Source organism: Ictidomys tridecemlineatus, chromosome 6, assembly GCF_052094955.1.
Source record: "Ictidomys tridecemlineatus isolate mIctTri1 chromosome 6, mIctTri1.hap1, whole genome shotgun sequence".
In the NCBI taxonomy this organism is placed as follows: domain Eukaryota; kingdom Metazoa; phylum Chordata; class Mammalia; order Rodentia; family Sciuridae; genus Ictidomys; species Ictidomys tridecemlineatus.
Window position 1 is genome coordinate 3,326,915 of NC_135482.1, and position 27,966 is coordinate 3,354,880.

General features: G+C 46.5%; 1 protein-coding gene and 1 pseudogene across 2 annotated transcripts in view; both read right to left on the minus strand.

The window, feature by feature from the left end:
- The window catches only part of Atxn10 (ataxin 10), a 143,777-nt gene extending 128,352 nt beyond the window's left edge, over positions 1-15,425 (minus strand). Inside the window, exon 1 of one of the 2 annotated variants that reach the window (XM_078052542.1) lies at positions 15,065-15,424. In XM_078052542.1, the coding sequence (XP_077908668.1) occupies positions 15,065-15,180 (116 nt within the window). In that variant the 5' untranslated portion in view covers positions 15,181-15,424. Of the gene's footprint in view, positions 1-15,064 lie in introns of both variants that reach the window. The other variant, XM_078052543.1, reaches the window with a different exon arrangement.
- On the minus strand, positions 4,627-15,035 carry LOC144378465 (thioredoxin reductase 3 pseudogene; annotated as a pseudogene).
- Positions 15,426-27,966: the final 12,541 nt, after the last annotated feature.

Below are 27,966 nucleotides of genomic sequence, written 5' to 3' on the forward strand. Positions count from 1 at the left end.
TGCAGGGGACTACTGCAGGGTGCAACAACAGTGGGGCAGGGCAGCTCCCAGCAGACCACCCAACCTCCATGCCAAACAACACAGCAAGTCTACTTTTTTCAAATTATCAACGAACATATGGCCCATCTCAGAACAAGGTCAATCTCTCCATTCGCTAGACACCGAATGAAAACACTCGGCTATGACTGGAGACAAACAGCCAGCATCTTCACAACCACCAGAGGCAGTGTGCAGTTCAACTATGCAGGGTGACAGCTTCCAAAGCTCCCCTGTTACCTTCTGGAGATCTGAGCCACAGTGGGAAACTCAGCTCTAAGACAGCATTCCCTGCATCTAAAGAATGAAGAGCTGCCATCACTTCAGCCCCACACAAACTGCATGGAAAGCTGCGTCCCCCAATGTTAGAAGGAAGCCCAGTGAGCTTCACAGATGGGGCTGGTCCAAGGTGCTCAGCTCAGGAACCAAACACACAATAGCTAACATTACCACGGCACAAACTACCAGTAAAAGAACTGATTTTAGTCCAAGGTCCCTGAGAATAGGTATAAGGACATGTAAAGCCATTCCAAAGGGAGTAATGAGCCCAGAAAGGAAGAAGCAATATAAATCTCTCACTCAAAGATTGAGCCAGCAAAGGTTCAAACAGAAAAACCGGCAAGAAGGACACCTGGCTCCCCTGCCCACCACCCCACCGCCCCACCGCCAGCAACCCCTTACAGAATCTGCATGTAATCTCCAAGTCTAGGCTGTGCTGGACTAAATCCCTGAGCCAGAGAACACCTCTGCCAAGGAGCACAAAGAGTTTGTGTGCCTTAACACCACCTACAAAGCAATCAATTTGGATCCCCAACCAGCAGACTCTTCTTTGAGTCATGCTGCAGGGGTCATCAGCCAGGGTCATCAGCCATGGTTTGCTCCTGTAAGATGGGGACATGAAGGGGTAAGACCTGGAACCTGGCTTCACTGGGATGTCCCTCAGTACCTCAGTGCCTAGTGGTAACTGGCAACAGGCAACAGCAGCACCCTGGACTGATGAGAGAAAGGAGATCGAGGGCTCAGGCCCCTTGGAGGCACAGCCAGACACACTGCTGGCTGAGCAGGGAAGTCTGGGCTGGAAGGCAGAGGCAGAAATGATTGTCACCTAGTGCTGCCTCCCCTGGGGACAGATTGTAGCAGTGGCACTGCAGCCTGCTCCAACAGGACTCCTTCCTAGGAACCGACCTTGAAGAGTCAGGGGAAGAGTGACAGTCTCAGGACAGAGGTCTGAGCAGAAGAGTAGACTACCACACTCACTCACAGAGCCCCGCCCCAGCCCTGGCCAGCCAGCTCAGGACCCTGGGCCGATTGGGGGCGGGGGCAAAGGGCTGCAGAGGCCCAACAAGGAGGAGCACTCTGTGCAGTTCCTAGGGGCCGCAGTGCCACGGAGCCCACCACCCACAGCAGTCACAGCTCAACAAGGCACCCTCCCCTTGGCTTTGTCTCCTCCACGTCCAGGCTGCCCTCTCCAACACCCAACAGCAGCATGGCCAGCATACATTACTCACACCACTTCCTGGTCTCAGATCTCTGGGGGGAAAAAACAAAGACTCACAGATACAAGGAAATAGACAAGATGATCTCTTCAAGGTTGTTTCAATTACCCAAAATTCAAGACAACCCAAATTTCCATCCATGGGGAAAAGGGCAAACAACAGTATTTTCTTATGACAGTATGTGCTCTGTCCTCATCCACGAGACATGTTCCAAGACGGCTGGTGGATGCCTAAAATCACCGTTGAGTACCAAACCCTTTGTATGCCATGTTGTTACATGCCTATGATAATATTTAATTTATAAATTAGCCACAGTAAGAGATTAATAATAATAAAATAGAACAATCATAACAATATACTATAATACTATAATAAATAATATACTACCTGAATTTTGAATTATTTTTTTCCTGAAATTTTTCATTTAATACATGCAGATCACCAGATAAGAGTAGACTACTGTGTACTTCACAATATTTGAAATTAATGGTCTACCTCTCTAGCTATGAACTGATAGCATCAAAAATATTATATAAAAATGCAAACTGAAGAGTATACAGCATAAAACAGCCAATATCATTTATGTAAGTGCTGTAAATGAAACAGGCACCTTAGTGGACTGAGAGAAAACCGCTCTGGATAGGGGGAGGAAGGGGCTGGAGCCTGCAATGCAGAGGTAGCAGCCAGCCTTCCAGCCCCAGGGATCCCAACAGCCCCAGTGAACATAGGGCCCTCCTGACCTGAGAACAGGCCTGATAGGGACATACCTCTCCCAAATCAGCCAGAAAGCTTCCAGCGCCCCCTCTCAAGAGCACCCCCTTGGAACACTCACTGGACAAGCCAGCAGTCAAGTCAGACACAGTCCTAGGAAGGGGTTCGTGTGGCAAGGCACTGAAGCTACCTGCCAAAAGCCACACATGAGTTTGAAGCTGATCCCTAGGCACCAGTCAGGCCCTCGGAAGACACAGACCCAGTCAACAGCTTGACAGCAACCTCATGAGAGACACTGAGCCAGACCCACCCAGTACGCAGCTCTTGGATTCCTGACCTCACTCAGAGAGTGAAATAAATGCTTGTGGCTTTAAGCTGCTCCCTTACAGGGCAATGTGTTCGCACACAGTGAAGTTTCAGTGGGTGATGCTTGTAGACTGAGATCAGTTCAAAATCTAACAGCTGTGAGTCCTACAGGGGAAGCAAAGGTACTTAACAGTCCCATCCACATCCACGGGCACTGACGTCATCACACATCTGTAGTTCTGACCTGCCAAAACAACACCACCACCAGGATGAAACTAATGAAAAGTCCCCCATCTCCTTCGTCCTCAGGAATAACAAGCACAGCTTTTGTCTTCCAGTCACTTCCTCACGCACAGCCATGAACACGAGACCCAAGTTCTGGGCTTAAGTCAGAATGTTAAGCTATTTTCAGGTATTCCCTTGTTGAATGGGAAATTCTTATAGCTTAACATGACTTTAGTGTTGCTAGATGCCAAGGCTACTTCTATTTTTCAAAGATTTGATCTCGGGCAATTCCCTCATCCATGGGCCGCTCACCTCCGCTCTGGACACACAGCACTGTCTCAGAGACAAACATGAGTGAAGCAAAACCTGCCAAGTGCCAGGGTTCCAGTGAGGCAGCAAACACAGCGGCCAACCCCTCTCCTCACAGCAAATTTTACAATTTAAAAATATCATTTTAGGGCTGGGGATGTAGCTCTGTGGTAGAACACTTGCCCAGTGTGTAAGGTCCTGGGTTCAATCCCCAGCACCACAAAAACAAAAACTAAAAAAAAAATTTTACCAATGATAATTCTCAACAGTGAGCAGAAAAGGCCAGTGATGTTTCCTCAAAGTCCTTCAGCCACATTCAAATGAGTTGAGGGGGTGGCAGGAAGGTGATGATTTACATGCAGAAAATTGGGGTATAACATACGTACAGTAAAATGCACAGATATTAAACGACACAGTTTAAGCACATACCAGACACCTAACCCCCATCAGACAGCACACACTTCCTGTACCTGGAATGTTCCCTCTCCCCTTCCAGCTAATCACTGCCCGGCCTGCCAGGCTCTCTCATTCAGCGTGCTCCTGAGGCTCCCCCACAACTGTCAGTCATAGATTCACTCATTTACTACCCAGGAGTTAAGGCAATGAAGCATGTTTGAGCTGTTTCCAATATCTGGCTCTACCAATAAAGTTGCAGGGCTGGGGTTGTGGCTCAGTGGTAGAACACTCGCCTAGCACATGTGAGGCCCTGGGTTCGATCCTCAGCACCACATAAAAATAAATAAAGGTATTGTGTCCGTCTACAAATAAAACATAATATTAAAAAAATAAAGTTGCTTTGGGCAACTTGTGAACAAAATTAAACAAAAAATGTTTTGGTGTTCTCTTGGAAAAATACTTAGGGCCACAGTGGGTATGCATTTAACATCATAAAAAACCGCCAACATATTTCTCACAGCATTGTACACTGTGCATTCCCAGCAGCAATCCGTGAGTTCAGGTCTACACACCGTCTTCAGACTGAGGCAATGCAAGTCATTTGGATTTCAGTGGATACACACTACCACAACAAAATCCACACGCTTCAGTATTATACTATTCATTTTTCATTTTTAAATTATGGTAAAATACATAGATACAAAACATAAAATCTGCCACTTTGATCCTTCTAAAGTCTACAATTCAGTGGCTTTAATTACATCCACACTGTTATACAACCATCTATTTCCAAAAATTTTTAATAACAAACATGAAACTGTGTAACCATTAAGTAATAACTCTCCATTCTCCCTCCCCACAAAGCCTGGTGAGTTCCAATCTATTCTAGGATATTCATATAAGTGAAATCATACAATATCTGTCCTTTCTTATTTCCTTTGGATATATACCAAGAGTGGGATTTCTCGGTCATACTCTAGGTGTATCTTTGAGAACCAATAAGCTGCTTTCCATAGTGATTGAACCATTAGACAATTCACACCAGCAATGTATGAAGTGTTCTAATTTCTACACCTTCTCATCAATACCTGTGGTTTTTTGCTTATTTGTTTTGTTGGGTTTTTTGACAGTGTGAAGTGGTAATCTCTTTTGGTTTTAATTATTTCCCTAATGACTACTGATGCTGAGCACCTAATCATCATGTCTACTGGCATTTACTTATCTTTTTTGTAAAGCAGTCTTTTGGTCTAATTTTTAATTGGGTAATCTTTTTATTAGAGTCGTGGGAATGCTTTATACATACTTTAAAAAGGTTTTTGTCAAATATTTGTACTGCAAATACTTTCAGTCTGTGGCTTTTTTTAATTTTTTAATACTGAAAACTTCTTTTAATATTACTCTTAAAAAATAACAAAAGGGCTAGGGTTGTAGCTCAGTGGTAGAGTGTTCGCCGCGAATGTGGAAGACACTGGGTTCAATCCTCAGCATCACATTAAAAATAAATAAATAAAATAAAGGTATTGTGTCTACACAATACCTTTACAACTAAAAAAAATATATATTTTTTTAAAAAATCAACAAGAAGAAATTCAAGTATTTTTCCTCTTATATATTACACCAGTCTAGAGATACTAATAAGAGGAAAATAACTTCGGGTTATTGTCACCAGGAAATGCACACAAGGGTGAGGCCCGAGTTCAGTTTTGACAGCAGGTTAAAATATACCTAAAAGGACAGTTGACTGACACCTACATGGTGCAGAGATTTCTACTAATGTCCCCAGTCTCTATAGCCAGCTACTCAAATGCACCTCCCAGATGCCTCCCACCCCAGAGCACATGTACGTTCCATGACCACACTGGAAAATAGTTTTTTCCTAGCCAGTTTCACAATTGAAAAAACTTTTTCATAGTAGCAACTGGAAAAGTCAGCTTAGGTCAGCTTTGCTATTCAAAAGCGTGCTGGAGGGAAAGTCAAGTCTGATGCACGAGGGGGTCGGCCTTGGCTCACCTCACCTCTGAGCCAGGGTGTCAAGGAAGCAATCCAACTGCCACTCATGTCAGCTGAGATGACCAGCAGGCCCCTGCTGCTGTCCCATCTCCCTGTCTACCTTCTCATCTCTGTGCTGTGAAGAGCCCTGAACTGGTCCTCCAGCAACAGAGTGGGCATCATGGGCACAGAGCATTACTGTCATTGAAATGACAACACGACAAGGAGAACTTCATAGCAGGAGGGCCACCCTAAGCTGCCCTTCTGAATGATGTCCTATCCTGATGACTTTGTGATTTCCAAAGTTGTGAGGACCTCCCCACATGTGGGGTGAATTCCAATGGGGTCACAAAACAGCAGCTGTTTTGTGAGTCCACATTTCATCGCAGCTGCAAATCCTTGGATAATCTCATCAGCACTGGGTCCAGGAATATGAAATGCTGTCATTCAATCGCTGTCAAATTTGTTGCAGATTATCTTTGCAAGTATTATTGTCCCTGCCACTTACAGTCCATTCAAGAGGCCAGAACAAAGTATGGTACACTTCTAGATTCTCTTTTTTATACACTTCAATAGCTTTTTCTTCAGAAATTCACAGCAACCATATTCCAGAGGTGTGAATACTGTAGTTGGAACACTAACATAATCATACTTTTCTAAAGAGGCCCCAAAAAGTCTTCGAGCTAGCAGCCTGCCTGCCTAAATAGCAACAGGAGTCAATTCTGGTTTGCCTCCAAAACATCACCAATGGCATAGACATGGGGCATATTGGTCTGTTCCATATCATTACTGGTATTTTGCCATTCTTCTCATTGATTTTGACACCAATCTTCTCCAGGACTAATTTCCTTGAATAGGAGTCACAACCAATGGCAGCAAAACTAAGTTATATAAACTCCTTAACAGTTTCTGGTCTTTCAGTGGATTTAACCAATACTTTCAGCTTTCAAGGTGAGCCTTTCTCCAACTGTTGAACCATCACAGATACAAATTGTCTTAAGAACTTAATGCCATATTTCTCCACATAGGAATCCACTTTCTCTGCCATTTCTTGATCAAAGCCACAAAGGAAGATTGAACACACCATAACTATAACATCTAAACCAAAGCCAGCAAGAAATCCTGCATATTCCAAGGCAACCTAAGAAGCACCCACAACTAATGTTTTGGATTCCTAAGTACAGTGGCCTTCACCCATTGCTATGACAAATTTTGAAGCAGAAAAATAAGTTCCCTGTTCTTTTTTGTTGGTTGCCTTGATTCTATGACGGCCCACAAATTCTCCATAGGCATTGACATAGGATAGGCCACACCCTTTTCCCTCAAAGACAACCCGTAGCTCCAACCAAAGCCGATGTGGTCCTGAATCACTTCAGTCATGGTCTCCCAGTTGTGTTTCACTTGTTGATTACACATCCAGCCAAATTTCCTCGAGTCTTCCAAGGCCCGTCCAAGGAGGGCAATTTGATGTGTCAATTTCTTAGGAATACGTCCAACATTAGGAACACAACCACCCAGGCCCCAGGATGTGCCCTGAGCCATGAGACCACAAAGTTTAATACCACCACTTTCTTTCCCAAAATGGCAGCTTCCTTGGCACATAGGAGGCCACCAGAACCACCACCAGTAACAATGGGCTCATAATCATTTGTTGGGCATTCCTGAAGGAATGTGCCTGGAAAGCTGTCACATCCCCCCACATGCACTTTATTCACAAAATTATTGGGCACAGTTTTCTGATAAGCAATTTCTGCCAGTATTTCTTGAATACAGGTCCTGTCATCATTGTGATTAATTTCCAAGATGTTATAGTCAACTCCAAAAGAAGAAAAGAGTTCTTTAACCGGGCACTGTGTCTTCGGGTTATCTTGGCTTTCAGCAAGCACTGATTTTTCCTTTTGTGTTCCACTCTTTTGCCACATGTGGTGGCCACACCTATAATCCCAGCTACTCAGGAGGCTGAGGCAGGAGAATCACAAGATTTAGGCCAGACTCAGCATCTTAGCAAGACCATGTTTACTTTGATCAGTTTCTCCATTACCCTGCTAACCTCTAGAAGGTGGGACACTTCACTAGTCGCAGTAGCCCCTAGAATGGGTCATTGGTTCAGTGCTTGCCTGGCACTCAGTGTTGCTTGGCGCATGTTGGTTTACTGGCACCATAAACCATCAGAAGTCTTCCTCCAGAGGAGCCCCTCAGCCTCCTTCTTGGCTCTATGTGATGGGTGAACTTTCCAAAGCAAGTGCTCCTCAGTTTGTCTTTGATGCTCCTTAGCCCCTAAACTCTCCTGCCCAGTCCCATCCTCTACCCCAAGGGCAACGTGTTTTCCACAGCTCACGCTACCACACCCCCAGCTCCATCTTTTTTTTTTAAGATGTATTTTTTAGTTGTAGATGGACACAATATTTTTATTTATTTTTATGCAGTGCTGAGGATTGAACTCAATGCCTCACGTATGCTTACAAGTGCTCTACCACTGAGCCACAATCCCAGCCTGCCTTTCTATCTTAATGGTGTCTTCTGATGAAAAGTTCTTAATTTTTATAAAGTCAGTATTTTCTTATACGGTAAGTGTTAACCTATGTCCTTGCCTAGATTCAAAGACACAAAGGTACTCTATTTCCTCCTACATATAAATTGAGCTTTTATGTTTAGATCTATAATCTGTGTTTACATATTTCTTGGGAATGGTGTGAAGTGTGTGTCAAGGTTCAATTTATTCCAGTTGAATGTTATCTACTTGGTCTACCACCACTTGTTGAGAGGAATCAAGTTCTGGTTTTCAGTTTGCAAATATTCTGCAAAGGGAAGATGCCAGGAAATGGTCTCAATTTTCCTAATCAAAATATTCAGCATTCAATAAAAAAGACACAACCAAATATCTTCAGACAGACACACCACACACACAAAGAAAGAAACTGATAACAGAAAGTTACGAGAATGGGCTGGGGTTGTGGCTCAGTGACAGAGTGCTTGCCTTGCACATGTGAGACACTGGGTTCGATTCTCAGCACCACATAAAAATAAACAAATAAAGATATCATATCCATCTATAACTAAAAAATATTTTTTAAAAAAGTTATAAGGTACATCCTTTAAAATAAGTATAATATGTTCAAGAAGATAGATAATGAGATGGATTTCAACAGAGAATAGCAATCTGTTTAGAAAAAAATCAAATTATATAATACAATAACTCCAAAATACAGTACCTGAGTCTAAAAACACAATAAACACTAGATTAGACACAGCAGAAAAGAGGATTAGAAAACTAGAAGGCAGGTTAGTAGAAAACTTTCAAAAAGAAGCTTGAAGTTTAAAAAATATATGGGGGGGGAGGGAGAGAGAGAGAGACGTGCGCGCGTACAGACAGACATACAGAGAAAATGCCTAGGAGACATACAAAACAGTGGAAAGTTTAACATGTATAAGTGGAATTCCAGAAGCAAAGGAGAGAACAGAGAGAAGCAACATCTGAACAAGTACTGGCTAACAAATTCCCAAACCAATTAAAGTCATCAAATTTAAGAAGCAATAACCAAACAGGATTAAAAAAAAAAAAGCCAAACATCTCTGCTCTCACCTGTCTTCCATTCTAGAAGGAGTAAGTTAAAACACAGTAAGTGCTGTAAGTCCTGTAAAAACAGAGCTAATAAGGTGAGGTGTGGGAGAACAACCTGGCACGTGACTGAGTCACTCCCTGGCTGGGTGTTTTGAGGTGTCCGTGGCAGAAAATGCAGCAGGACTTCCCCGCCCTTCTTGAGTTCAAGGACAGTGTCCGTGTAGAGGCATGTCTCTCCACTACCACAGGATCCAGTCACCTCACCTGACCTTGCAAACTGCCCCCCTTGACCTTCATTGGACAGGATTTTCCCCAGACTTTAGATTTCCCCTATAAAAGCCCACTCCCAAGCATGCTTGCTCTCTCTCACTAGCCTCTCCTGTAGATCCTCGCTTCCCCCCTGGGAAGCTTGAGGCAGAGAGCCCAAGGAGCCATCCTGGGTCCCAGAGCTTGTTTTACAGGTAAAATTGTGTATCTGTTTTATTTTGTAACTCCCTGAGAATTTCCCTTCGTGACCAAACAATTAACCACCTATGCTGACCGGGGACAAAGGTGAAGGGGTTCAGAAACATCAAGCACCTTTAATAGGATGCCCAAGTTAAAGCAAACAGAAAAACAATTTTAACTAAATACATTTTAAAAAGTCAAGTAAGCCAAACTGACAAATGGGGGAGGGCAGGGGTTTCTACCTGAGTAAGAGAAAAGGCCAAGCAAGCACAATGCTTGAGCCATGCAAACCAGCACTCCATGACACCTTGTTAAGCCTCTGCTACCCTCACACAACCGGGCAGTGAAGGGGAGGTGCTCACTTTATTCGAAATAATCAAATGAAACCAGGCACAATGGTGCACACCTGTAATCCCAGCAGCTCAGGAGGCTGAGGCAGGAGAATCACAAGTTCAAAGCCGGCCTCAGCAAAAATGAGGTGCTAGGCAACTCAGGGAGACCCTGACTCTAAATAAAGTATAAAATAGGACTGGAGATGTGGCTAAGTGGCTAAGTGGTTGAGTACCCCGGAGTTCAATCCCTGGTACCCCCTCCCCCCCAAAAAAAATAATAAGATGGAGCTATAAGGTATCATATTTATAGAAAACAGTTATCAAATGTTACATTTATTTTGTGAACATTCAAGAGCCCAGAGACAATCCTTGCCTACAATTTCAGAGCAGTAGATGACAGTGCATTCCACACCTGCACTGCCCAGGGAGGCACCTGGTCACATGTGGCCACTGTATGCCTAACTCTGTTTACTGCAGATCATTTGAATTTAAAAAGTCCTACGTGACTGACGGCCTCTTAACAAAACAGCACAGGTGTGTCTCTAGGACACATCACAAAGGTAACAAGAGCTGGAAAATAAAACCTCCAGAAGACTAAAACCAGAAGTTTTAAATCTTTTTAAAGTTTTTAGTTATACATGAACACAATATCTTTATTTTGTTTATTTTACTATTTTTTCGTAGCGCTGGGGATCAAACCCAGTGCCTCACATGTGCGAAGCAAGCGCTCTGCCACTGAGCCACAAACACAGCCCCAGAGAATTTTTAATTTTTATATCTTAGTTTGTTCCAGGAAGGATTTAACATGATTTGCAATGATTCACAGCACAGCACATACACACACATACACACACACACACACACACACACACACACAAAATCACTTGTTAAACAAATGTGAAAAATGCAGATATCCATATTCAACCAGAGGTATAAAACAAATGTAAAATAGATGAGAGAAAAAAAAATTATCCTCCAAGAGAAAAATTAGCTGAGGAGAATCTTAATACCTACATTTTGTGGCCATAAGCAATTATTCAGCAAATTTTAGTGGTTAATTATTCAAGAAGAGGGCTACAAAATGTCTGATGCATGACTTTAGACTGTATTAATAATTCACTACCATACAGCAAAGCATCCCCTGAATTTAGCTATTTAAAGAAGAAACATTTATGATCTTACACATCCAACTAGGACGATCGGAAATCTGATAAAGGGACTAGTGAAATGGCTCATTGGTAGAGCACTTGCCTGGCATCCAAGAAGTCGTGGGTTCAATCCCCAGCACCAGAGAAAAAAATCATAACCACAGAAAAGAAGAAAAAACTCTGAAAGTGGCTCAGGGTCTGGAGGCTGCATATACAGCTAAAAGTCTGGCTGTTCTGAGAGGACCCACTTCCACACAGCTCTTCAATGGCCCTCAGCAGCAGGCCCGTTCCTCTCCACAGCACTCTGAAGATGCATGCAGCGTCCTGACCTGGCAGGATGCATGATCCAAGAGAGAGCAAAGAAAAAGGTGAGATCACACACTGTCACTCCTTCCTTGATCTGCTCTTTAGAAACAAGTCACTATGTTCAGCTCACATGAGAGAAAAACCTGACAGACTTGAGTCAAGGGTTGTGTGGACATGTAATGGGATATGAGAATCTCCTTTTCCTTGAGGGTTGAGGGTTGCTAAAAATTGTATAATGAAATTCCAGAAGCTCTTTCTCTGGAAACCTCAAATTAGAATTATCAGGGGTTGCACCAGCACCACAATTAAAAACAAAACTTTAAATTATCACTATCCTAAAATAGCTTCAGTTGTTTGCAATAAAGCAAGAGGTGAAACACGATTGCGCTCCCGTTCATTTCAGACCAGTCCTTTGGTTTTTTGTGGGGTACAAGGGATTGAACTCCGGGATACTTGACCACTGAGCCACACCCCCAGCCCTACTTTGCATTTTTTTTAGAGACAGGGTCTCACTGAGTTGGTTAGCACCTCGCTTTTCCTGAGACTGGCTTTGAACTTGTGATCCTCCTGCCTCAGCCTCCCGAGCCACTGCACTGGCCAGACCAGTCCTTTCTTAACAGCAGGTCCTTTGCATGAACCACAGTGCTATACAAATAACATCATGGATCCTCACAATACTTCTGCAAAGTGGTTACCATCCTCCCGTTTTCAAGATGAAAAACAAGAAGTCTGCAGAAACCAAGCCAGAATTTCTGTTCAGGTCTACATGGTTCCAAAGCCATTGCCTAAATGTCTGCAGAGATAGAGCCAGGATTCCTGTTCAGGTCTATGTAGTTCCAAGATCCCTGCCAAGACGTCTTCAGAGACCAAGAAGCCAGGATTCCTGTTCAGATCTACATGGCTCCAAGGCCACTGCTCTTCCCACTGCAGGGTTTCTACCACTGACAGCAGAAGGAAACTCGTTTTTTTAATATCAAGGACTTCAGGAAGAGCACAAAGTACATAAGTTTATAATTCTTTTTCCATCAAGGAAAAGTAAGTTACTTTCCTTATTCTTATTTTCAATTTGTCTATTTCCTATCTGCTATTCTGAAGACTCATTCTGCTTCCCTTTATGTCTCATCCAACTCCTGACACTTTGGACCATTTGCATTCCCATTCCATGCTATACAACAGCACTAGGCCTATCCACTCCTACCCCTGCCAATAAAGACAAACATCCCTCAAGGATCCCTGACAGTGTGTCAGGACTAGAGGGATCCTCTCGGAGACAAACCCTACAGACCACAGTGATTTGCATGAAGACAGAGAGACACAGTGACAGGCACAAGACCAGAAGCCTGTCCTTACAGACCATCATCTAGAGCTCTCTGCACCACCACAGTTGTCTCTCTCCATCCCAGGACCTGCCAATCAGTTCACCTTTCCTAGGCCCCAAACTTTGCCTACAACAAGGACACTGCCCCAGAAGAAACTGAACCAAGTCTGAGTAATACCCTCATTTACCCCTTCTCTCCCAACAATCCAAATGGTCCCTGAGTTGTGTTCATTTAATTTTATAAGTATTTCTCAATCTTTTTCCTATCCAGCCCTACAATATGTCCTATCTTTGGGTACTTTTTTTTACTTGTGCTTCTGCAATAGCTTCTTAAAGCCCCCCTACTCTAGCTTCACCCTCTCTTATTCCATACAGTCGCAGCCAGAAGGTCTTTCTAATACCCAGATGTTATCATGCCAGTCCCTTGATAAAAACCTTCAGTGATACAACAGACCAAGTCAAGAGGGCCTTGTAAACTGACTCAGAGCCTTAGATTTTCTCCAGCAGGCTATTAAAAGGAAAATGAGGTTTCAGTGTCGCCTCTGGACCAGACCTAACCCATGATGTTTCATTTAATCCTCTCTGTAGCACTTTGAAACCAGTCTATGGCCCCTTTGCAAATACTTATTTTTCCAACAAGTCCTCTTCATGCGTTGAAACACAACAGCTGCAGTAATACTGGCTTACCCATCAATCCCAAATATCCACGGGCTCCCTATGTGCAGCACCTGTTCCTACACAGATCTCCCTTCTGACATGCTTACATAGCAATTCCCTAGCATACTTGACAAAAGGAATCATGCCACATTCGTCTCTGTACCCAGACTCCAGCAAAGAACCTGGCTCATGGTAGGCACTCAACAAATGGGTGATGATTGGGTTATAGATCCAGCTTGGTATAGACAATGCTAAGCTTCAAATCAACCAACCCGTCTCCCAATAATATCATATCAAGGTGTCACTCCTACCCCCGCCAAAGAAGACAAACATCTCCCCTAAAAACCCAAGGAGCACTGCCCTGGGCTTTCTGCACCTTCCAGCAGCTCCACTCTTTCTACTGACCGGGGGTACCAGAACTGCTCAGACCAGGTATCTAGTTCAAAGAGAGGGGCACTTCTTATCACCCTTTAGACCAATCCAAAATTAGATGCTCCTTTCCCCTGTGTTTTCTCTTTGCCCAAACCCCCAGGGTTGCTTGTTGTTTGGGCTTCCTACAGGAGAAAACAAGGACTTTGCATTTTTCCACTAATACAATATCTTTGTACCAAGCACATCCTGAGGAGAAAATATGCATTATTTCATTTAGTCCTCATGACAAGCCCATAGGGAGATACTGTCCAATATTATTCCCTTTAAACCAAAGGGACACTGAGGCCCAGGGAAGAGACCCAAATCAAATAGGAACTGAGGGCTTCAGATACTTTATATTTCCACATGCTTTACTTCACCTGTCCCTCTGTACCATCCAGCAATGCAGTTATGCATTATATTCCCGTTTTTAGATCAGGAATCTAAGTAAGGTTTCAAGAAAGTGCTCAATAGTCCAACTGGTTAGGCTAAGAATCAAACCCAGGCTTGATGGACTCCTGGACACCTGGTCTTCTCACCAACTGGGCCAGCCATTCCCAGCCAGTGCTCTGCACACCACACAACACTGCTCCAGGGCAGTGCGACCCATCGGGACCCACAGAAAAAGGCCTTAGAATGTGCAGCTCCAGTAGCCTCCAGGTCAAGCGCTCTAAACAGAATCCACAAGACAGGGCAGTAGGCCAGGAAAACAGGCCTGCAGAACAGGGACAGCCCCCATAGGGGTGGACTGCAGGCACGCAGGGCAAGGGGCAGAGCCCGACAGGGCAGGGCTGCAAGCACAGAGGGCAGAAACAGAGTCCCACAGGGCAGGGCTGCAGGCACGCAGGGCATGGCAGGCATAAGGCAGAGGCAGGCACACAAAACAGGGCTGCACGCACACAGGGCAAGGGCTACAGGCAGAGGGTGGGGCATGCACAAGGAGCAGGGGCAGGCACAAAGGGCAGGAGCAGGCACAAGGGGCAGGGGTAGAGCCCGCAGGGCAGGAATGCAGCCCGAGGGCAGGGCTGCAGGCGGAGAGCAGGGATGCAGTCCGAGGGCAGGGCTGCAGGCGGAGGGCAGGGGCAGAATCTCGCAGGGCAGAGCTGCAGGCAGAGGGCAGGGGCAGAGTCCCGCTGGGCAGGCTGCAGGCGGAGGGCAGGGCTGCAGGCGGAGAGCAGGGGCAGAGTCCCGCAGGGCAGAGCTGCAGGCAGAGGGCAGGGGCAGAGTCCCGCTGGGCAGGCTGCAGGCAGAGGGCAGGGGCAGAGTCCCGCAGGGCAGAGCTGCAGGCAGAGGGCAGGGGCAGAGTCCCGCTGGGCAGGCTGCAGGCACACGGGGCAGCGCCCCCCGGCAGGCCTCGCGCGGCCCCGCGCCTCGCCTCGCCGCCCCGCCCCGCCCCGGCGCCCGGCGGCCGTTACCGGTTGCGCTGCTCCTTGAAGAGCGCCGTGAGCGCGCGAAGGGCCTCCAGGTCCTGGATGGGCGCCGGCACCATGACGCCCGAGAGCCGGGCGGGCGGAGGCCTGGGCGCCGCCATCTTGCCTCCTGCGCGGCCGAGCGGCGCTGAGGAACGGCGCTGAGGGGTGGCGAGGGGCGGCGAGGGGCAGGAGGAGGAGGAGGAGCGGCGAGGGCCGAGGGGCCAAGGCGGCAGGAGGCGAGGCCGAGGCCGCGCGGCAGCACGAGCGCGGGGCCGCACGCAGCGCCGGAGCCCGGGAGCCGCCACCCAGCCGCGCAGAGCCGCAGAGCAGGCCGGGGAGGGGGCGGCGGAAGTCCCGCCTGGCGGGGGGCGCGCCGGAAGTCTCGGGGCGCGGGGTCGCGGGGGTCGCCGCGGGAGCGGGGCGGGCCTGCGTCCTGGGCGGGGCCTCCGGGCCCGGGTCGCGTCGGCCTCCCGTGGGGGACGGGTCTGGGATGGACGCGCCCCCAGGGCGAGGAGACCAAGTGGCGGTGTCCCCCTCGTGGGCAGGGGCGGCACAGAGACCCCCGAGGGCCGCGGAGGCCCAGGGACAGAGGCCGGGCGAGGCCGCGGACGGGGGCGCAGACCTGGGTCCTGCCTCTTCAGTGGGTCGAGGAGGCCGCTGCCCGGCAGCAGCCCCAGGCGCACCCTGAGAGCCGGTCACGGGGCTCCCGGACCAGCACTAGCCCGGCTGGCGCTGGGCGCAGGCGGAGTGCACTGCGGGCTCCCGGGCTCCCAGACTGAACAGGGTCAGAAGCGCGTTTCTCTAAGGAAAGGAATGTGTTCTTCTACAAGAATTCAACAAAGCATCTCCGACCAGGGTTGATACCGACATTTTCTTTCCACGCCCTTAATTAAATTGCACCGCGTGTGCTTTCTGCATTGCGTGTATTTTTTTTTTTTTTGAACAAGAATAATTGCCAGACCCTGTGCTGAGTGCTGGAGATGGGTCAGTAAGGTGGTTCCAACCCTGAAAGATCTCAGACCTTTGAGAGAGAGGCAGTCCAGTGACCTGCTGTGACAGGAACTGTACAGATTGCTGTGGAGTCACTTAAAATATGTGCACACAGCCTCCACATATTAATTGAAGACTAGGAGTGTGTTCAAGTGTGGCACTTTGCTCATTCTTTGTTGAATGAAATTTAAAGACACAACAACCATACCTAGAGCGTGCCCACCAGTGAGCTGGCACAACCCAGATCCCTGATGCTGTCATTCAGTTTCTGTTTTCTGGCTACATGTTCCTCTGTTGTAGGGACAGATGAGGCAAGGCACCGAAGATAGCAGGAAAACGTTTTATTTGGCTGCAGCCAGGTCCAGAGGGCACAGTTTTTCCTGTAATCAATCCCCTGAACCCCGAGTTCAGGGAGTTTCAGAGTTTTATACCCAGAAAATAAGGGGAGGGGCTCGGAAGTTCACAGTTTGCAGAAGTTCACATAAAAGCAGCTTTTTCTTTCACTGTTCTGGGCAAGTTAACCCTTCAACCATCTTTGGAGAAAGATCCTAGCTATCTATTGTGTATATTGCTAGAATTACAAGCTCCAGAAGGGCAGAGATGGACACATCATTTTTATGTGGTGCTGAGGATCGAGTCTAGTGCCTCATATGTGCTAGGTGAGTGCTGTATCCCTGAGCTATGACCCCAGGCCTGTTGAGTTTACTTTTATTTCTCCAGCCATCACCTGGGAGAAGATCCACTCTGTGGTAATGGCTCAATAAATATGAACTGAGTTAATGAACAAATATTTTTTTTTAGATATGCTGAATTTTCAGAAAGGAGAAAGGAAATGGCATGAATCCAGGAGAAAACACAACAATCCAAACAAAAAGTGTGGAAAAGAAAGAGTATGGAAAAGGAGGAAGAAAAAGCCACAAGAGAAGATTTTAAAAGTGTCATAATTAGGACAGAAGAGAAGTAGTAAGGGTAAGGAAACCACAGGAAGTCAAGGTGGTCAGTGGTGGATAGGGTCAACCACTCAGAAAGACTAGCGATTTTCCACCTTGCCTGAACTGATGGAACCAAGCTAGTAGTTCAGGGTTCAGTGGCATCTTTTTATGTTATATAACTACCTTGAGTAAACCAGGGGAACATGCCACCACAGTGAGGGACACAAAGTAAGCCTTGGCCAATACTTTAAAGCATTTATCATGGACTATTTTAGAAACTAGTTTTGTAAAGACAAATAATAGTCATTAGCCATCAATAAGTTCTGAGTCTATTAAGGGAATAGAGAAGTAGAAACAGAGAGATGATACATTATAATAATTCCAGGAAAAAGCTAGGGAACAGGAGAGGTGAAGAAAGCTAACAAGAGAAAGTATCACCTAAATCCTAAATAATAATATGCACACTCGGCAGGCAAAAGATGAAAATGCTTTCCAGAAAATGAAGCACTGAAAATGGCCTTAGACCCACTGACTTTGCGAGCTTTACCAAGCACGGAGAAAAGGGTGATCCCTGTCTTTTACAGTAAGTTTCAGAAAATGGAAGAAGTTTCACTTTGGTCATGTCAAGTTACTTAAAGTCATCCTCTGAGTGACAAAACAAAAATAAAACCACCAGGCGCAGTGGTATACACCTGTAATCTCAGCAACTCAGGAGACTGAGGCAGGATAGTCTTAGTTTGAGGCCAGTCTGGGCAACTTAGCAAGACCCTATCTCAAAATAAAAAGTAAAAAGGACTGAGGATGTAGCTCAGTGGTTGAGTGCCTCTGGATTTAATCCCTGGTACCAAAAAGAAAAAAATTAAGAAAGGAAAGAAAAATCAGAATGGTGTCACATACTGCACTTAACTGGCAGGAGCAAGCAAATAAAAACCGTCTTTGGAGGGGCTGGGGTTGGGGCTCAGCCGTAGAGCACTCGCCTCTCACATGTGAGACCCTGGGTTCGATCCTCAGCATCACATAAAAATAAACAAAATAAAGATATTGTACCCATGTATAACTTAAAAATTAAAAAAAAAAATCTTTGGAGAAAGATCCTAGCCATCCAACTATTCCTATAAAAATTCTCAGATACAGTGAAAAACACAAAAATAGCTAGTCCTCAGGATGACAAGACACCTGAGAACTAGCAGAAGCAACTTGTGACAGATACTGAGGCAGGGGGACTTAACCCTGGAATTCTCAGGCAGAGGCAATGACACAGCATGTGCATTGTTCAAAGGAGTAGAATGCAACTCAAAAGTCCAAGCAAGGAATGGAGCTGTGAAACGCAGTGTGTTGAGAAAGAAAACAAAATCGGGGCTGGAAAAGAGGGCAGGGGGCTGAGGTTGTGGCTCAGTGGTGGAGCCCTTGCCTAGCACGCATGAAGCACTGGGTTCAATCCTTATAACCACATTAAAAAAATAATAAAATAAAGGTATTGTGTTGTCCATCAACAACTAAAAAATTTTTTTTAATTAAAAAATAATAAAAAAGAACCCAAAGGATGGAATCCACAGCAGGTTGGAGAGAATAAATGAATTGGAGATGGGTCCGAAGAAATTATCCAACATGAAAAAAATAAAAGTATGAGAATACAGAAGGACTAAGAGGCAGAGAATAGATTGAGAATGTCTGACAGACAGCGAGAGTCTCGGAAAGAGAGAGAAATAGGACAGAAATCTTTAGACCCCAAACTACAGACTCAAGAAGTTCAATGAAATCAAAGCAGAGAAGGTGAAAAGAAATCTACAAATAGACACATCCTGGTGAAACTGCAGAAAAGGACAAAAGCTGATAAGAAGGTGTAAGAAACCAAGCTTATTTTTAACGGAGTGAGAATTTGAGCAGGCTACATTCTCTAGAGGAAGTGTTCTGAAAATATAAACAGCTGCCAGCCATGGGTGCTGAGCCGCAAAGACATCCCAGCCAAGATGGGGTGAAGAGTGCAGGGTGAGGAGCAAGTTGGCCTCATGAAATGACCGTCCCTGTGTAGAACAACAAGGACAGTGACTTCAGGGGTTTAGTACATGAAGAATTGCAGTGTTCATGACCCGGCTCTGCCCCAGCCTTCCCAATACCCCCAGAAGCTTTCCACCCTCGCTCCCAGCCAGTGCTCCCAGATCCCCTCTGTGGGCAGGGGCCCAGGGGTCCCTCCTGCTCAAGCATCACCTCTGCCTTACACGTCCCAGCCAGCAGCCAAGATCACAGAAGGCTGAACTTGGAGTTCCTTTATTAGTATTGACATTATCTGGTATCAAGCCCCCAGTTTCAAACATCTGGCAGAAAACTGGCAAAGAGCCTTACAAATGCCATTCCAAACGGGGCCATCGCTGAGCGCACACAGTGCTATTCACAGGGCTTTGTGGACAAGCTCAGCTCGTTCCCACCGCTGGGCAACACGACAAAGACTCAGCCCCAGCAAACAGTCCTAAAATAGATATGCTGCAAGAAAACCACCCCACAGGTGTCTGCGAGTGTGCGAAGCAGACAGACCTCTTTGAGGGGGCCATGCTCATCAGGAGGAGCAGGGAGGGGAGCTGTGAGGAATGCCACCTCTCAGCTGTGGGCTTGGGCCAGTTGTCGTACGTGGGTGTACACAGCGGCGGTGGGGACACACATGCAAACCCTGCATCTTTCTGGCCTGGGGAACATCAGAGTGAACATGAAAATGGGACACACTGAAGAGAGAGAGCCGACCGCAGAAGAAAAAGGCCGAGAGGAGATCCTCATGTTCATTCTGTCCGTGTCTCACTTCCCACAGAACCGTGTCACTCGGACCCGGGCTGGTGGACTAAAGAAAAGGGCCTGAAGCCAGCCCAGGGCTTCCCCTAGAACAGTCTTCAGTTGGAACCCACGCAAGAAAACAGCCTGCAAAAAAAGAATCAACACTCAACACAGGAAAATAACTGAATCCAGAAACCCTGCAGCCCAACATCGTACGATCCAAATGCAGCCTGAAGTAGAAAGAAACAGGAATGTGGAAAACACTGTTAGAAGAAAAGCAATAAAATCCACCCTGGAAATGCACCAGGGTTACAGTCCACAGAAATGGGTTTTAAAGCACCTTTCAAAACTAAGTGAAGTAAAACAAAACACGACTTGAGGGCTGGGAGTCTGGCTCAGCAGAAGAGCGCTCGCCTAGCACGCATGAGGCACTGGGCTCAACCCTCACACCACATAAGAACAAATAAATACAGGTATTGTGTCCATCTACAACTAAATATATATATATATATGAAAAAAAACCTGAATGAGAAAAACCTCAAGAGAAAAATGGTAAAGCTCAGCAGAGAAATAGAAGCAATAAAATAGGACCAAATAGAAATATAACCCTGGAAAGCACAATTTCTGAAATTAAAAGTTCACTGGATTTGACTGCAGTGGCTTTTTGTAGTCCCACAGACTTAGGTGCCTGAGGCAAGTTCAAGGCCAGCCTCAGCAACTTAGCAAGGCCCTAAGTAACTCAGTGAGATCCTGTTTCAAAATAAAAAGGACTGGGGCTGGGGTTGTGGCTCGGTGGCAGAGTGCTTGCCTAGCACCTGTGAGGTACTGGGTTCAATCCTCAGCACCACATAAAAATAGATAAATTTAAAATAAATAAAAAGGACTGGGGATTTGGCTCAGTGGTAGAGTGATAGAGTGCTCCTGGGTTCAATTACTAGTAACACACACACACACACTCTCTCTCTCTCTCTCTCTCTCTCTCTCTCTCTCTCTCTCTCTCTCTCTCACACACACACACACACACACACACACACACACACACACACACACACACTTCACTGGGGGTATTTAACAGCTGACGGCCATAAAAGAAGAATGATTGAAATGGAACCCCTGGGTAGATAAATGACAGCTAAGTAGATGGACAGGAAATGTCTAAGGATAAGGAAAAAAGAAGACATTAAAATACAACAAAGAACAAGAACCTCAGGGACTGTTAAGAGAGAAAAGAAGACCAAAAAATGTGCTTGATTTCCAAGTTTGATGAACCTCACAAACACAAGATGCTAGACTCACAGCAAGCACAGTGAACGCAGAGACACCCCGAGACACCAGCTCTGCAAGCCAGGGAGAGGGACAGCCTCAGCCTCAGGAGCACAAGGACTTGAGCTGTGGCCGAATTAGAAACCATGGAGCCAGAAAACAGTGGGTCAACACTTTTAAACTGCTGAGGGAAAAAAACTATTAATCAGAAATTCTGCATCCAGAAAAATGTGACTCAGGAATGAACACAAAGACATTTTCAGATAAAAGTAAGATAATTCCTGACCCACAGAAATGCTAAGAGGAGTCTGCAGGAGGGACAAGACCTCAGAGGAACCCCAGGCATCGCCCTTGAAAGACATAATTGCCAAACTTATCTAAGAAAAATATAAACTTTGAACAATCTTAAATTGAATTTATTAGGGAAAAAAAAAAAAAAAGAACAGTGCTTCCCATAAAGCAACCTCCAGACTGACAGGGCTTCAGAGGTAAAGGCCGCCTGTGCTACGGGAAGAAATGGCTCAGTCCTACACCGACCCTTTCAGGAAGTAGAGGCAACACTTCCAATGAGCTTTATGAGGCTTTATCATCCTGACTCCAAACCAGGCAAAGACCACACAAGAAAAAGGAACCACTGACCCACATCCTCAAGATAATAGACACAAAAATCCTTAACAAAATATTAACAAATCAAACAATATAGAAAAGCAGCAGGAGCAAATAGGGCATATCTTCAGAATGTATGGTGAGTTTAAAAAACGAATATGATTCACTGTATTGATGCAATAAAGAGAAAGCGATATGATAATCTCAACAGATAAAGGAAAAAGCATTTAATAAAATTCAACACCCCCTCCCTTCTTGGCAAAAACTCTCAGAAACCTAGAAAAACAAGTCAAAAACCTAATTAAGAGCTTCTTAACACACACATCTTACACCTGATGTCACACTCAGTGCTAGGGTGCGTGGCCAGGAACAAGGCCAGGGTACCTTCTCTCACTCATCTTACATGCACCTTACCATGGCCAGAAATAGAAGTAAAAGGCACACGCATTAGGCGAGAAGTAAAAGTGTCCTTTATGCAGATGCCAACTCTGTCCAAAACCCCAGGGTCTGTTAAAGCACCACTAGAACTAGCAGGTGACTTCATAAGGTTGCAGGATGCAAAGTTAACAGGTGAAAGTCAATTGCATTTCTATATCCTGACAATGAACAGTTACACATTCTATTAAAAATGATTTCACTTTTAAAACATCAGAAAACATCCAGGGATGTATTTAATGAAAGATGTGGAAGACCTGTACAACAAAACCTTCACAAAAAGAAACTTTAAGAAGACCTAACACAATGGAAAGACACACCATGCCTGCGTACTGAAAGATTTCATATCCTCAAGATATCAGGGTAAGTTCATCTCTAGAGTCTATGTAATTTCAATTAAAATGTTAATAGTCTCTGCACAAAGACTTTGAAAAGCTGATTTTAAATGTACATGAAAAGGTAAGAGAGCCAGACTACCAAAACAATTTGAAAAAGAACAACTTGATCTGAAGATTCACCATAAAGCTTCAGTTATCAACACAGTGTGGAATTGTCATGTAGATTGATGGGATAGAACAGGGAGACCAGAAATAAAAAACACATTTATATGGTCAACTAGTGTTTGACCAAAATGCCAAGGTAATTCAAAGGGGGAAATCAATGGGCTATCACTGCCCACTCATTAAGAAGGCTAAAGTTAAACATGAGTAACAGGTGTCGCTAAGAATGAGGGCAACTGGAACTCTTCTTACACATTTGCTAGTGGGAATGCAAATTGACATGGTCACTTTGCAAAACAGCATGGCGATACCTTTAAAAGTTCATCTATACTTACAACATGTGCCAGCATTCCCAGATATGCCTGCACAAACCCGGGTGCATGGATGTTCACAGTGACGCTATTCATCATAACCTCAAATCAGGAGCCACCAAATTCCATCAGGTGGTGAAATGGAAGGAAACAAAATGTCAACACAGAGGACAATGGGGATGAATCTCAAAAACAGCATGCTAAATGAAGGATCTCAAACATAAAAGATGGTGAAATTTCATGGTATAAAAAAGTATTTGATAAAATTCTTTTTTATATTTATTGTATGAAATTATAGAGAAGGGGACACTTTGTGACAGAGAGCAGATCAGTATATTGCTTGGGATGGAGGAGGGGAGTGGAAGGGGAACTGTCCTCTTTCATGATGGTGATGGAGGTAATCAGTCCTATACAATTACCAAAATTCACCCAGCCATGCATTTTGGAAAGGAGAATCTTATTATGTATTATTAAATAGTGAAATTTTTCAACAACAAAAGAAGCATGGCTGGCCACAGAGGCTACCTGGTGGTAGACTTGCATTCCAGTTATAAGCAACTAGAACACTGGGCAAGGTATATGAAAAACATGAAAAAATTTCCAGACATTGAATAGCATGCAGCCCGGGCCTAAAATCCCTGGGAAACAAAGAGACTGTGAGGTGGTCCTGATGGTCACCCAGCCCTCCTGCCCACGTGCACTCTCTCCCTCCCACACTGTAGCACAGGAAGCAGCCGCCAAGGACTGACTGCAAGGCAGACCCCACGAATAAAGGAGAGAGGTCCCAGACAGCCAAGCCAGGTGGCTGGGGTTTCCAGAGGTGCGAGCTCTGCAGAGAAGGAACTCCGGAGATCAGCTGGGAAGCCCCTCGTGTCTTGGACTAAATATTCAGACTGCAGGTGCCCCGAGAGGGAGCTCGTGAAGCAAGACCAAGAGGCCGTGAGGGCACCAACCTGCAGCTTCCCAGGGCTCACACTTTAGCCCAGCCAGAGGGGGGTGCATTACACAACGTGGATGGACCTCAAATATACTGGGAGAAGGGAAAGACATCACACCAACAAGACCACCTGTCGTGTGATCGCGTTTCTATGAAATATTCAGAAAAGGCAGAAACTCTAGAGATAGAAACGTAGATCTGAATTTGCCTGGGGTCACAGGCAGGGTCAGGAGTAGACCACAAATGGTCCCGAAACAGACTGCAAAGGGATCACAAATGGAAGTACTGGGGCAACGGGAGTGCTCTGAACCTGGATTACAGTGACAACTGCACAACAGAATAAATTTACCCAAAGTCATGAAACTTAAAGAAAAAGGCTCCTGGCATGCTAATGGGCCCTGCTAACCAGGACCTCAAATGACCATGTGCCTGGCACTGCCCATCATGGGCTGGACTGCATCAGGCCCTCCAGCAGCAACTGTGGTTCTTCCCAGACGGAAGAGATCCCGTGAGGTTTAGTGCTGGTGAAAGCAGGAGCCAGCTGGACAGGGCTGGCCTGGATCGCAACGATTCCTGTACCATCCAGGAGGAATTGGGTGGCATGTGGTGAAGCCCCCCAACAGACATGGTAAACACCCCGATTGTCAGGGGGAGCAGGATCACCAAGTGTCTCCCTCTGATTGGATGTAGAAACTCCCCTCTCTCGAAATCATTAGCCAATAGCTTTCAAGTCCACCTCCAGCACTGCCACATGCACCGCTGGACAGCAGCAGCTCGAGGCAACCCCCTGGGATCCCCCTTGTAGATCTCTGCTTGATGTTTCAAAAATAAATTGTTTCTTTGCTCTCGCCCTCTGCTGTCTGTGGGTTCCATTCTTTGATCCACAGAACCTACAACTTGCTGTGTCTCCCTGGAAACACCGACTATAAGAAGCACAAACCAGGGCCCCAAACTCATGTCACCCTCCACTGTTGCACTGGCACATGTCCTTAAGTTCTTGTCACCCATGGCCACGTGAGTGGGAATTCTGTGTGATCATAGGGAAAAGGGAAAAAGCAGGTTTGGGTCACGTGTGGGATGAGCTGGTTTATTGGTCTCTGGTGATGGACATAACAAATTCTCCCGTTATGGTTGAAAATGGAATATCCCTCAAAATCTCATGTGCAAAAGGCCTGGTCCCCAATGTCGCCATGTTCAGAGGCAGGATTTTTAGGAGATGATTGGACCACAAGAACTGTAACCTCATCAGGGGATTCATCCATCTGATTGGTTGAACGCATTATTGGGAGACGGGTCCAAGCTAGAGGAAGTGGATTACCGCTGCATGCCCTGAAAGGGTTCATCTTATCTCGGTTCCCTTCCTCTGGGTCTCTCTGCTTCCAGCTGCTATGATCTGAGCCGCTTTTCTAGGACACACCCTTCCACCTCACCTCAGAGGCAGAGTTATGGAGTTGGCCAACCATGGACTGAGACCTCTAAAACTGAGCCAAAATAACCCTTTCCTTCTCCAAGTTGTTAATGCCACATATTTTGGTCACAGCAACAAAAAGCTGACTAGCACTTACCCCAAATGGAGTTACCTAAAGCAACACAAATTTAATGTCTTACTGTTCTGGAGTTCAGAAGACTGAAATGGATCTCACTGGGCTAAAAGGGAGGCGGGGACAGGGCTGGCTCCCTCTGGAGGTGCCAGGGAAGAGGCTGTTTCTGTCTCCCTGCCTGTTCCAGCGCAGAGCACCCCCATCCCTCCACCTCTAGAGCCAGCAACACAGGGGGAAGGGCTCCTCTGACAGTGCCATCCTCTGGCTTGGTCTCCATCACGACCTCATCTGGTGTGAACACACCCCCACTCCCTCTTTCACACATGAGGACCCCTGTGATCGCCCAGATAGTTCAGGACAATCTTCCATCTCAAAATCCGCAGGTGAGTGACCTCAACCCCCCTCATCATGTGATTTCACATACTTGTGAGGCCAGGGGTCAGGCAGGGGACCTCTCTGGGGGACATTATTCTGCCTACCACACTTGACAGGTGGATACAGGTCAAAAGCGGGACAGGGCAACCATCCTTTTTATGTGGAAGGAGAAGTGGCTCAGGATTGGGACACGCACACCCTTGGGCAGGTTGCTGTGTTCCTTGGAGCCTCCCTGTGCGGGGTGCATGCTTGAAGAGCGTGCCCCTGGTAGGGGAGCACAGAGCCAAGGGCGTCTGCACCACGCTCGCGCTTGTGTCCTCCTGTGAGCTAGAAGGCAGAGCCATCTGCTGGGGGAGAGGGTGCAGGTTTGGAAAAGGTGCCGGGAGAGGAGCCGAGGCGTGCAAGACGCAGCTGACTCTGGGTGCCGTGGCCTGTGGGCACCACATCCTTGGTGTGGGCTTTCTTCCACTGGCATAGAGGCTGGGGAGGGGGAGGAGACAGGTGCTACAAATCCCTGGCTTGGGTTTTTCCGGATGAGGAGGGCGGAAGGACAAGGGCCAAGCAGTTGAGGGCTCTGGCAGAGAATAGCTGAGATGATGTCCCTTGTGGTCAAGAGGCCTGGCGGTGGGGAGCCAGGGGAGCTGATGCCCGTGGGAAAGTACAGGAGCTGGGATCAGGACAATGTCAAGGGAGAGAGGGGCGGAGGCGTGAGAGGACTGGCAGCCTCGGAAGCTGTGGTCAGGGAGTGGGTTCACGGAGAGCAGTTGGAACTGTCCCGGTGATGACAGGGTCCAGGGCGTGGGCAGCCACAGTGCAGCGGAGGTGAAGGTCACCGGCCGGGGAGGTGTGGGAAGGGACGGGCAGATCTGGCAGCCCCCTGGAGCCTTGTGTGCAGGGTGTCTGGCTTCTGTCAGCCCGTGACTCACAGTTGAGCTTTTCGCCCGCACCTCCACCCTCCACGTCTGCTGCTATGTCCTCTTTTCTTGCTGGTGTGAGAACCGTGGTCCTCCACCACGAAGCCTTTCCCCAATGGAACGTATGTTCCAAACCCTCCTCACTTTAAACCCCCCACCATTGCCTACGCCCCCCTGTCGTCCACCTCCTCCTCCTCGTGGCTGGCACAGCGTCCATCATCCCCGTGGGTCATATGGACCCTCATCAGTGATTATGCCATGGGTCCCCTTCCCCTCCTTCCTTCCTCCTTCCCTCCTTCCCTCTGTCTCTCTGTCTCTGTCTGTCTGTCTCCCTGCCCCCATTCTTCCTTTCTTCCCTCCAGTGCTGAGGGCCTGGCACAAGCTGGGCAAGCACCCACCACAACTGCCCCCAGCCCATGTCCACAGTGTTTAGTTTACAGAGTGAAAATCCTGCCTAGTGGGCACCACAGCCCTGAGCAGAGTGCTGAGGAAGGGCTGCCTCAGAGGTGGGCCGCGGTGCAGAGGACAGAGGGTGGGGGAGCCCTTGGAGAGACACAAGTGGCACGGCTTTGTCGTCACCTGTACTGGATTCTAGGCTTGGCTCCGCTGGCCATGGTGGGGGACCTCATGTCCTCTCAGCCTCAGTAAGTCAGGGAAAATATGCCCAACAGGGGTATTATAATTAATGTAAATATTGTTGAAATTAACCATGATTCATAACTTGCTGCCTATTCTCATCCACAGGGACATGTCCCAAGACCCCTGTGGATGCCCAAAGTCACAGAAGTATGGGATCTCATATGTATCATGTCCTATACATACACACCTGTGATAAAGTCTAATTCAGAAACTGGGCCCAGTAAGAATACTGGGGCACAGTGGTGGTGCACACCTATAATCCAGCTATTCTGGAAGCTGAGGCAGGAAGATGGCAAGTTTGAGGCTAGCCTGGGCAATTTAGTGAGGCCCTGAGTCAAAATAAAATAAAAAGTGCTAGGGATGTCGCTCAATGGTAGAGCACTTGCCTAGCATGTGTGAGGCCCTGGGTTCAATCCCTAGCAGTGAAAAAAAAAAAAAAGTTAACAAAAACTAATAGTAAATCAGAACAATTATAACAATATGCTATAATAAAAGTTATTCAAATATGGTGTTTTTCTCTCAAAACATGTGATGAGCTAAAGGGAAGATGCAGGCATTGTAACACAGCCTTAGGTTACTCTGTAAAGGGCATTTGAACACAGCACTATCATGTGGACAGTTGATCTGATGACTGAAAAAGTCACTAAAGGACTAAGAGTGGGCAGCATATACAGTGTGGATACAGTGGACAGAAAAATG